This window comes from Salarias fasciatus, chromosome 12 (assembly GCF_902148845.1).
Source record: "Salarias fasciatus chromosome 12, fSalaFa1.1, whole genome shotgun sequence".
NCBI lineage: Eukaryota > Metazoa > Chordata > Actinopteri > Blenniiformes > Blenniidae > Salarias > Salarias fasciatus.
Window position 1 is genome coordinate 18,855,626 of NC_043756.1, and position 12,175 is coordinate 18,867,800.

Genomic DNA, 12,175 nt, shown 5'->3' on the forward strand with positions numbered 1-12,175 from the left:
TCTTAACGATTACACCCAGCATACATTGCAGCTTAAAAGTCAATATTCAATTTTTTTCCCCCCATGTTCCTCTGTGAATTTCCTACACGGTCTCTGTCTCATTGGCTTCCCGCAGGTCATCGACCTGTCGCAGTACAGCCCCACTTACTTTGGCCCGGAACATGCCCAGGTTCTGTCCAGCCACCTCCTCCACTCCAGTCTGCCAGGATTAACTCGCATGGAGCAAATGTCTCTAATGGCGCTGGCGGACACCATCGCCACCACGAGCACGGACCTCAAGGACAGCCAAGGCAAGAGCAAAGGTGCTGCAGGAAACAAACCCATGCTCCGATCAAACACTGAACAATGTGCACAACCTTTTTGTTCCGTGTTGTAATATAATATACTGATATGGTGACGCTGTCGTTCACTGACCAGGGGGAGAAACGCTGGATGAGTGCGGTTTGAAGTTCCTGCTGGCTGTCAGACTTCATACCTTCCTGTCGACCTCGCTGCCTCCGGCACACAGACTCCAGCTGCTCCGGCAGGGTACGCTGCTGCTGCTGCTGCTGCTGCTGTTGTTTTCAAACTGTTTTGATGCTGTTTCATAATTGGCTCACTTGGGACAGGTCGCCTTCCCATAACTAACACTTCTCAATTTCTTCACCCTCCAAGTCCTGATCTTGTTTTCCCGCTTCGTTCTGTGCGGAGCGGTTTCCTGATCTCCCTAAAAGATGCCGGTTGTGTCCACTGGTGTGACGGGACGATAACTCTGCAGATTACAAACGATCTCAGTTGGGAATTAACAACTGTGCCACTAAACAGAGCGATCAATCTAAACTCCATCCATCTCCCTTAACCGCTTCAGTGACGTTACCGTTGAGCAATGACTGCTCTTCTGCAGCTCTTCAGCGAGCAGCTGCTCAACACTAATCGCCGTCAAAGGGAAACGCACATCTCGCAGTGTTTACCTCTATAAGACTCATATTTACTCATGATAGTGGCGTCTTTTCCCACTGCCGCTGTTCAATCAATTTGAACTTCACATCGTGGCCTAATGGGATTTTTGAATTGCTCTCCGCAGGCCTGTCGACGTGTCATTACGCCTGGGCCTTCCACTCTGAAGCGGAGGAGGAGCTCCTGCACATGCTGCCAGCCCTGCAGAAAGGCGAGCCCACCTGGCCGGAGCTGCGCTCCATGGGCGTGGGCTGGTGGCTGCGGAGCACCAACAAGCTGCGCCGGTGCATAGAGAAGGTAAGAATGTCTCAATTTGGAACTGTTCAATTACAAATTGAGACCTTCTTAACTTTGTGAAAGTGCAGGGTTTTTTTTTTTTTTTTGCAGAGGTTGCTCCAAAATGCATCACTTCGACAAAGCATGAAAACTCTGAAAAGCTCCAACTTGCTTTGTGGGAAATACTGTATAGGCCAGGAAGCTGTGCTGTTAGCTCAGTGCATTTCACCTCTTTCTGTTTGTTTTTTTTCTCTCTTCAGGTTGCCAAGGCTTCTTTTCAGAGAAACAATGATCCTCTGGATGCTGCTATATTTTACCTCGCGCTGAAAAAGAAGGCAGTGGTTTGGGGATTGTACAGGTAGGCAGACACGCAGTTTGCATATGAAATACTGAAGAACTCGGGTACCCGCAGTCATCGCAATATATGCCGCTTACGCTTACTTCTTCCGCATCGCTGAAGATCAGTGACATTGATATTGTTGTTTTGAGCCCGTACCGTTATTCTCCGCAGGTCTCAGAAGAACGCTAAAATGACAGATTTCTTCCACAACAACTTCAGCGAAGACCGGTGGAGGAAAGCAGCTCTGAAAAATGCCTTCTCTCTGCTGGGGAAGCAGCGGTTCCAGCACTCGGCAGCCTTCTTCCTTCTAGCCGGCTCCCTGAAGGATGCTGTTGAGGCAAGTGGAAAACAGACGAGAAGCAGTATTTCAGAGTATTTCACCGCGCTGCCGCTTCCCAGCCTGCTATAACCAAGTTACAACCCTCGTTCCTCGTATATTGATGCTATCTTTGACCTTTTTTCTTTTAATTTCAAGGGCAATGATTTATGATTTAGTGAGGAGCAGAGAAAAAACATTCGCAAGAAGCGGCATACGACAGTATTTCTATTGTCTCTCTATTATTAAAACACCTCCCTACATTCTCACAGACGATGTCTTTGTCAGAAGCTTTTAGCTCAGTTGAAGGAAGAATTATTGATGCGAGCAGTTGACCCCTGGGTACTGCTGTCTTTCCTACTTTTTTTTTTGTGGTGTTTTTCCACCCGCGTGCCATCACATTCATAAACCAGCGTCACGCCGCTTTTATCAAAGTAAAAGGAAGGCCGTACTTCACTCCTGATGCTCGGCACTCCCATCTGTCACACTTACATCCACACATAAAAATGTACAACTCAATATCAAAAGAGGCGCTTCTGGTCATCTCGATTGTTTAACCTTCCATTCATCAGGGTTATTTTTTGCTCGGAAAGCCCCCGAAGCAATGAGTCACCTTATTTCATCTGCATGAGTAACTGGAACAGAGCATTTTATGGAAATGAGCGTCATCCGGCGCTATCATTGACTTTGCTGGCTCTCTCTGGCTGGGAGGTGGTCTCATTGAAATTCACCTCACACCTTTGCAGTTTGGAGCAACCCACAACAACTTCAACTATCCACACATGTTTTTTTTTTCTTTCTTTCTTTCTTTCTTTGAACACAGGTTTCTATTCTTGTATTTTTGGCTCTTTCCCTGTTAACAGACACAACATGAAGGCTGTAACTTAAGACGATTACGTTCACCTGGATCACTGTGCATCCAGAATATACATGGTTCTTCTCATTATGCCGGATCCCATTCAGCTCTGCTCCCGCTGCAGAGGACATTATGAAATGCTAATCGAGCGTGGATTCTTTTTTTGTCCTCTCCCAGGTGTGTTTAGAGAAAATGCAGGACCTGCAGCTGGCCTTGGTCATCGCCAGACTGTATGAATCAGAGTTTGAAACGTCATCTACCTACAAAAAGATCCTCCAGAGACACGTTTTGGGACATGACAGACAGGTGCACACATTTTTGTTCCTTTCTTTCCTGCATTACAAAAATACCCCACCGTTTTTTAATTTAGCATTGAATTGATTGCTATTTGAATTTGATATTTTGCAGAAAACAAAACAAGTCCTTGTAATTTGAATGCTTTTCAGATCGCAGCCCACCCGGACCCCTTCCTGCGGAGCATGGCCCACTGGGTCCTGGAGGACTACAGCAAAGCTTTGGACACTCTGCTCGTGCAGTCTGCTCCCAGCAGCAGCTCTGGGTTCATGGAGAACAAATCTGACAGTACGTCAGCCGCTGCGCTGATCTTTCATGCATTTTATCAGTTTTCTCAGATCTTTTAACCTTTGTGACGCTTTGATCAAAACCAGCTTTGAATTTGTGGCTTATTTCCTCACTTGCAGGGTTTTTGCTTCTATTTTAGCTTATTTTTCAGCCATCCCTAGTTTTTTCCCCATAACATGGAGGGGATTTTTTTGTATGTTTTTTTTGGAGGCTGCTGTTGAGGTGTGTTGGACTTAAACAGTAGAAGTCATGTTTTGGTCATGTGGGGTTGGATCTTGTGTTTTTCTGAACTTCTTTGCAGCTTGTTTTGAGCATTTATGTAAAGCGTCACTGCTTTGCTCATTGATGGCAGCGTTCAACAGAAAACCTCGTCGAATCAGAGGAAAAGTACAAGCCTGGCTTTAACAATAGACATAGAAGTTAAGTCTAGATGAAGCAGTCTTGAAAACATTTCCGGATAAATGGTATTACAGGAGAGTCACAGATTGTGATTTTCAGTGTACAATTCAGGAAGTGAGGAAAGACCTTTTTTTTTTTTTTTTTTTTTTTTCATCATTTCCAAAGAAAGATGAACAGACCTTCATGTCATCGTGTTTCATTATGAGTTGTGAGGTTTCTAAGCCTTAATTTAAAAAGGCGGGCTGAACTTGATCCTTCAGCTTTTTACCCATCAGTCCTTCTCGATAAAGTGTCAGTTTTCGAACACCTTGCTCTCCTCCATTTTCCACTATTATGTTCCAACACAGTTCTGTTTGTCAGATATAAGTGCTCTCATAATTGCGGGCCTCCACTCAGGCTAGTTTCAGTTCTGTTTGAGTTGCTGATCCTGCAATACAGCTTTTCATTTTAGGTGCTGCGGTCGAAGAAGTAACATGCTGTTTTGCTGGGGTTTTTTTTTGATAATTTTCTGACTCTTTCTATCCTTGACAGGTTCCTGTTCTGTGTCTACGTGCAACCCCGAAGTTTTCAACTTTTACACGTACCTCCGCACACACCCGCTCCTCCTCCGCCGGCACTTCGGCTCTTCCGACAAGGCCAAGGTCGGCCTGACCGCCGAGGGCCGCAGAGCCGACTCCATCAGCCTGGACGAGAGGAGGCTGTTTTTCACGGCCGCCCACGCTCACCTGCACGCCGGCTGTCCCATGCTCGCTCTGGAAGTCCTCTCCAAGATGCCCAAAGTCCGCAAGCATTCCAGCCTCCTCGATCAGGAGGACGCCGCCGCCGCCGCCGCCGATCTCAGTGGCCAGACGTCGGACCCGGACTGGTCGCAGCCGGCTCTCAACGGATACGAGTCGGACGGGAACAGCTTGTCCAAGTCGGACTCGGTGTTAAGTTTCGATTGGAGCCAGCCGTCTGTGACGCTTCCCGATGAGCCGCTGGAGCTGAAGTGGGACAGTGACAAAGAGGACGAAGGAGACGATGCAGAAGAAGAAGACGACGACATCGACGACGACGAGGCCAAGAATGACAAGAGCGGCAAAACGGCGGACAGCGGCAGTGTGTTTCAGGACTCGCACGATCAGGCAGAGGACGGCGAGGACAGCAGCAACTTCATCGCGCCGTCTGACGACATCTTGGTGACCCAGCTGAAGTTCGCAGCCTGCTTGAAGATCATGGCCAACGAGCTGAGGACGCTGTCCACGGGGTACGAGCTGGACGGAGGGAAGCTGCGCTACCAGCTCTACCACTGGCTAGAAAGAGAGGTACAAACACACACACTCATCCGTCTTGTTCTCAGCTGTGAAGAGTCATCCCCACTCCGAACTTCGCAAACTTGAGCCACTCCCACACACCTTGGCTGCCTTCATGTTCATTTCTTAAACTTTGCGTCTCTGTGCGCTGTCCGTGCATAAAAACATCACACATTGTTTTTTTTTTTGTTGTTGTTGTTCTTTTTTCCATCTTCTCTGGCTCTTGGAAAAATGCCATGCTCTGTCTCCCACTCATGGATGATAAGTTCTGTTTTGATGAATACATTTTGAGATAAGACTGTTTTTCCCCCCAGGTGGTGGCTCTCCAGCACTGCTGCAGCTACAAGCCTTGTCTGCCAGAACTGTCTGTCCAGGGCGATGCAGCCGCTTCTGGCCTGGTGGAGGAGGAACAGGTGGGTGAAGATCGCTGTCTGCCTTTTACATTTGTCAAGAGCTAGTAAGGAAATGAAAATAGTGTAACTTTCTGGAATGAAGCATTAAATAAAAGCACAAAAACAAATTTAAGTTGCTGTATGTTATCATGCTTATTACATTCAAAGTAGTGGAGAACAGATGAAATCTGGATTTATTTTTACATGGCACACCTGTATAAAAATGTTTGTTTTCAGTATTAAGGGACCTGTTTCGTTAAACATGGGCCGAATTGAGAAGATTGGTCGACGTGTTGAATGAAAGTGACTAAAACTGCAGTGTTTTTTCCCAGCCGGGGAGCCCCTGTGGTGACAGCCAGAGGAGGAGGAGGCACTGGCTGCAGAGCAATCAGCCCTTACTGAGGATGTTCCTGAGCTACTGCAGCTTGCACGGCTCCCACGGTGGAGGCCTGGCGTCGGTGCGGATGGAGCTCATACTGCTGCTGCAGGAGTCCCACCAGGTCAGGAAAACATCCGAGGGCCACCGGGAAGCAGGACACGACTTCCTTCTCTTTTTGCTTGCTCTCAATAGAAAAAAGTAAACAAGTTGATGGAGTAATGATTAAACAGTTTCTTTTACTGTTCTGACTTTCACTGGGCAATTTGTTGATTAATGCCTCATTATAATTCTGCTTGTTAAATGTATTGTTTTCTCATGCTGGTTTGTTTCTTTGATATTATACCAGTAAAAGTGGTGAATATTAAATCTTAGTTTTAAATAAACAAAATCATTAAATGTTATCAAGTGACAGATTACTAATGAAGCCTTTTTAGTGTTTTGTTCTCATCATTTCCCTGATTTCAAGTTCGATGTCAGCTTTTAATGAGCACTTGTTGCAGTCTAGTATTTCATGATGACAGTGTATTTTCTCCGTCCAGACATTTCGGTTTGACGGTGTCAATATCAATGAGCCTTCGCTGTATTTTCCTTTGCTAATTGCTCAAACCTTGTCAGAGAAGCTGAATCTATCTGCCAAAACAAACTTAATGTGCCTTTAAGAGTTGAAATTGTGATTGATTCTTTTTGGATAAGAACACAACCTGAACAGAATAAATGTTTGTGCAACAGAAGAGACCGGAATGTAATAACCATTAGCTGCAAATATATAAAAGTAAAAAAACAAGCTGCGATCCTGCCGGCGTGAAGCTTCCACGTTATTTAACTCCTCACAGATTCTCTCTGAAGAATCGGATAGTGAGCAGATGAGCAGCAACGTACTGTATGCATGAAAGGCCAGCATGAAGCCATCGGAATAGCTTGTGTTAATGCAACTCCATTCCCGAGTCTGACACACACACGCACACACACACACACACGTTCTCTGTCCCAGAACAATGTGCTCTGGCTGACAGGTTTAAGGAGGGTCTGACTCAGACTAAGTCAGATTGCAGGAGGTAAACAACTCCTTGAGCTGACACGGAGCGCGGCGGATGGGCACCGGGAGTCTTTTAAAGTCGAACCACTTTGATTCTGAAGTAAAGTCGGTTTCTTTGGTTCCAGCTTTGGTCTCAGGGCTGTCAGATTCCTTTATTGTTGTCGAGGAAATTTCTGTATCTCGCTTCGCCTCGGCTTCAGTAGAGCTCCTTTGAAGGAGGTTACTGACAAATGAATATGATTGATCAAACATGATTAACACGAGCCTGCTGCGGGATCCGCTGAGAGACGTCCTCGGAAATCTGATTAACAGACACAAGACCAGCCGCCCCTGTCAAAGCACTGCTCAGCCTTCCACACACACACACACACACACAGAGTGGGAAAACTTAGAAACCATACATGACGTTTCCAGCCGTTGGCTCATCTTGTCATTACTACAAGTCATTCAGACGTTCAGCTCCCTTCCAAGAAAAGAAATTTATTTTTAAGTTTGCTTTCTGAAGCGTGACGTTTGAATCCGTCTTTCTCTGAGCGCACGTGTTGGCGTCACGCCGGCTGTATTGATTCCGACATGCTCCCTCTGCTCGCAGGATGACTCCGTCCAGTCCGCGGTGGCGCTGAGCGCTCAGCCCTCCTCCGTCCCGCTGCTCATGGCCTGTACGGCCAGCGTGAAGACCGTGGTGGCCAATCCCATGGTCTACCTCACCAACCTCACCCACGACATCCTGCACACCATCAACGCGCTCGACTCGCCTCCGCATCCCGATTTTGTAAACAATGAGGTGAGACGGGCTTTTGTCGAAATCAGCTAAAAGTGTCGCAGAGCTGAAGAAAGAGGCTGTCTGCTCCAAAAAACACTAAACTCACTAAACTAAATTGTTTTGCTCTTTTTTTTTTTTTCTAGATCTACGTGATGCACACGCTGGCTGCCTCACTGTCGGCCTGCATATATCAGTGTCTGTGCGATGGACACACCTACAGGTGATTGCTGCTTTTATTATTTTTCTATTTTTAGCTATGAACTGATTCAAAATGTGTTCGGCTCATTGTGGGTGATTGTCCACCACATTCGTTCAGACTGTTAATGCAGTCACAACCTGTCAAATCTAATCTAATTTAGCTTTTTTTCTCTCTCTCTCTGTGGATCCAAACCAAAATGCTCACAATAACAGATTTTATTTCTGTCCTCCAGTTTCCCAAAGTGTGTGTGTGTGTGTGTGTGTGTGTGTGTGTGTGTGTGTGTGTGTCAGTCAGGGCTCCTAGGCTTATTGGAGCAGAATAATAAGAAATAATAGGAAAGGGACACAACTACTGGTAACCAAGCATACTTTATAATGAGAGGCTAATGCACACATAAAGTTCAGGTCGAACAAAACAAACGTAACGCCGAATGGCAGAGAGGCCTTTCTGAGCTCGTCTGGACGCGCGCTCGGCTCCGGCTCCGCAACGCGCGATAATGGCTGCGACACAAGGCATGATAAAAGAAGGGTTGCATGTATCCAGAGCAGAATTGTGACAGTCACTTGTCTGTTTTGATCATGTTGAGAATGAATTATGAAAGCTGGCAGGCTGCTGTTTGTCATTCCTATTGTAAATACTTAATCAGATTTTTTTGGTTTTGACAGATGGGACCAACATTGTTTATTTAAGACTTTCATGTAGCGTATCTCCCAATCACTTTGACAACAACCCGCCAGGATTCAAACTCTGGGTTGACGAATGAGCGTGTGAGTGTGTGTATGTGTATGTGTGTGTGTGTTACATTGTTTCTGAGCAGAACCCATTTGGCTTACAGGCGTGCTGCTGTGTGGCTTCCTGTCACGGTTCTGCCAGAATGTTTGATGATGTACCAAATTATTTGAACTAATGCTTCACCAGACTGGGACCTTAAGCCACAGAGCTGCAGAGGCAGAATAGCTTGTATCAGTTAAATTATTTGACAAAAAGGAGTTTCTCTTCTTTGTTTTTTTTTTTTTCTTCTTCTTTTTTCTGTTTCCCCAACTTGGAGTGAAAACATTCATCATTCTTTCAGCAACTTCACTGACCTTGGTATTTCAGACTTGACTCAGCTTTAAGTGATGCGATTAAGTGAGGAATTGCTGTTGCATCCTCTCATACACGCACACACACACACACACACCCTCACAGCAGAGCAGTCTAACTAAATTAGCTGGGCTATTTCTAATTTAACACGGTCTTTGTTATGCTAATCATGATATAAACTCTCCTGGTGTGCCACTACTGAGGTTTGATGAAATTTCTCTTCTATTTTTTTTCCCCTCCTGAGTATCTGAGCAAGTGTAAGAGTGAATTTTTTAGATGTTTTGTAGATGTAGGTCGCAGAAACAGAGAGCTGTCAGGTTTATGATGTCTTTATTGATCTTTGGTTATTTGTTCATCTCGTCATCAGATTACAGATTACCTGAATCTGCGGTTTGTCGTTAGGTGTTATGAACTCAAGCTTTGCGTTTGGATGCTAATGGGATTAACTGCCTGCACTTATCCATGAATCGTCTTCGCTTTAGGGATCCGATTTGTTTTAGGGAACACAAACTGCTCCTCCTCCCTCTTCTGAACGACGTTCTCTTCACCTTTTCAATTCTTTTTGATGAGGATCCAATTGGTTTACTTCACAGAAGCTGAAAAGAGGGTCTTATTAAGTGTTGGGTAATAAACTCTCTGGAGGATTAAGCTTTCCACATTTTCTGTTGGGGAGAAAAAACATTTCTTCCCACCATTCATCTTGGTTTCTTTTTTCCAAAATCCACTTGATATGAGAGCTTGATGCAGTGATGTTTTCTTCATCAGGAAGCTCGATTACCTAACAGAATGGTTAAAACCGTCAACCTGAGACGCAGCCTCTCAGCATTTCACCACCTTGCAAAACAGAGATTGACAGCAGTTGCCTCTTTTAGATAGAAACAGCCACGAATTCACGACCAAGTTTAAAGTGGGAAAACACTTTGGCGTTACGTATTCACAGCTACCCTACATTTTGAAATTTCTCTTTCCAGCACCGCCTCTCATGTTTAATACAAGTGTTTTTGTTTGGTGTTCTCCCGCCGACCCCGCGGGGCCCGTCCCTCCCTCAGCCACGTCAACCATTTCACCGGCACCGTGTACCAGAGCGTGCTGCTCTCTCAGAAGCAGCCGCTCCGAACCGTCAGCATGGACGAGTCCGTTCAGCCCAACACGTCTCCGGCACAGTGGCCAGGTAAATCAATCCAAACAAACTTCTTTCACTCATTTCAAAGTAAGACCTCATTCTCCACCACTTCAGGTTCTGATGCCTGTGGTATTCAGTTTGAAGCCCTTTTGAAGATAGAAACGGTTTATATAAGTGTATCCAATCACAGTTTACAGAATATAAAAGTAAAGGAAATTTGCAGTGAGCTTGCATTTGCACGAATTACCCAAATAAAAACATCCATCAGTCGTTCTTCTTTGTGTTCTATGTAACTGACTTCCTGTGTTATGAGTAGAAATCCCTTGCAAGGTGTTTTTTGGTGCGTCATTTGAGAACAGACTGTAAAGAAATCCAAGCCGCTCGGGTTAAAGGAAGATCTAAGGACACGTAACCTTAGATGTTAAAAATGCAAAGCCGTGATTGTCATTAAAGGATGTTTAAAGATGTATTTACTTTCTTACCTTTGTGAATATTTGTTAAATAATATATAATTTGCATCTCATAGAACTGGTTTGAAATTAGTTAAATTCTGAGATATTCTTTGTTTCTTGTCTAATCTTCACACAGAATATATAGATTATGTAACATGTTTGTCAATTGTCCTAGTATATATTAAATTATTTAGAAGTTTCACTTGGACTAACTTTATATACCAAGAAAGCTTTTTTATATTTAATTGTATTCGTATTTTCTGAAAGAAATGCTTCAAATACTGTTTATGCTTTCTGTTTATCAAAATCTGGAAACTCTTCTCGTGTCTCATATCAGCGTTCAGCACAACTTGTTAATGGTTTTATTATTCATTTGAAAGAAACGAGAATAAACGCTGTAACAGCGAGATATTGTCACAGACTCAATGAAGGATTAAACAGCCGGGCGCCCTGGTGTTTAAGCACACAGCGCACAACACGCTTTCATCCCAAAGGGGGGCCTCTGGGGCAAACCCCCGAGCGGAGACGGGGTTAGTCGTCCAGCAGCGTGGGCATCATGGGAGTCGTTGTCTTCGCTTGTGAAGTCGGCACGTGGGGTAAAATCTGCCTTCAGGGCTTCCACTGAGAAAGCCTTCTTAACAGAAACTCAGCCCCTGTCATCTTTCCCTTACCATAACTCCATGTGGCAGAAGGCCCCGGAGGCAAACTTCTCAGAGAAATGTGCATTTGCACTTTATGTGGGCAGCTTTGGTGACAGAACGCACATCAGACGGCGGCGAATAATCACGCTCCGTCACAAGTCTGCAGCGCAAACAAGAGCAGAGCGGCTCGTCCCCTCGCTCTGATGCCGCATCTGGTCTCTACACGGTTAAACTCAAAATACCAGAAATAGAGATTGCAAACATCGCACCGGCAATGGACTAAATGAAGTTCACGCTCCTGCAGTGTTTCCGTTCGGTTCTTTTATTGCAAATGAAAGCATTTCCTTCAGGAAAATAGAAGTGTTTATATTGGCTGCTGTGTATTAAAGCACATCTGCTGCACTTCAGAGACGTTACATCAGTGGGATCAGTTCAAATAATTTATCTCGCCTGTGGTTGTTGTCATGGTAATATCATGCGGGTCTTCATGTGCGTTTATGGTTTGTATCACAGAAACTGTGTTGTTGATTTTTCTGAAGAGTTTGTTTTGTCTGAATGCGAAGCAAAAAAACTGCAAGCTGCAAAAAAAAAAAAAAAAAAAATGCGACCACAGCAGGATTACATTTGTTTTTGACCGTCCTACAGTATTTTCCTTTTTGAATATGCGTTTGCTTCCATTGCCCCCCCCCCCCCCCTCCATCTCTCTCTCCAGGTATCGCCTCTCTGGTCCGCCTGTTGAGCTCGGCGGGCGAGGAGAGCCAGCCCGGCTTGGCCGTGCTGCTGTGCGAGATCCTGACCGCCGTCTTCCTCAGCCTGTTCGTGCACGGACTGGCCACTCACTCCAGCCACGAGCTGTTCCGCATCGTGGCCCACCCGCTCAACAGCAAGCTGTGGGTGACGGTGTTCGGCGGAGGCGCCCGCACGCCCGTCATATCGAAACCCAGCAGTCCGACGAGAACCCCCCCACCAGGTGATCGCTGTAGGGTCTCTGTGCTGCTCTCGTAGCGAAATCAGATCCAAGGATTCCAGATTAGGAATTATTTAAAGATTTACTGGCTGGTTCTCGTACACAAGGTCAAACTTGACATGGCAGGAGAGAGAACCATCTAA

At 45.4% G+C, this 12,175-nt stretch overlaps 1 protein-coding gene across 4 annotated transcripts in view; it reads left to right on the plus strand.

Annotated features, from left to right (window-relative positions):
- dmxl1 (Dmx like 1) overlaps positions 1-12,175 on the plus strand; it is a 43,941-nt gene that overhangs the window by 19,400 nt on the left and 12,366 nt on the right. For all 4 annotated transcript variants that reach the window (XM_030104111.1, XM_030104110.1, XM_030104108.1 and 1 more), the window contains 14 exons: positions 116-302; positions 418-528; positions 1,064-1,233; positions 1,473-1,570; positions 1,724-1,889; positions 2,902-3,030; positions 3,171-3,306; positions 4,237-5,009; positions 5,312-5,410; positions 5,722-5,889; positions 7,397-7,588; positions 7,711-7,787; positions 9,899-10,020; positions 11,778-12,035. In XM_030104111.1, coding sequence (XP_029959971.1) covers positions 116-302; positions 418-528; positions 1,064-1,233; positions 1,473-1,570; positions 1,724-1,889; positions 2,902-3,030; positions 3,171-3,306; positions 4,237-5,009; positions 5,312-5,410; positions 5,722-5,889; positions 7,397-7,588; positions 7,711-7,787; positions 9,899-10,020; positions 11,778-12,035 — 2,686 coding nt within the window. The remainder of the gene's footprint in view (positions 1-115; positions 303-417; positions 529-1,063; positions 1,234-1,472; positions 1,571-1,723; positions 1,890-2,901; positions 3,031-3,170; positions 3,307-4,236; positions 5,010-5,311; positions 5,411-5,721; positions 5,890-7,396; positions 7,589-7,710; positions 7,788-9,898; positions 10,021-11,777; positions 12,036-12,175) is intronic.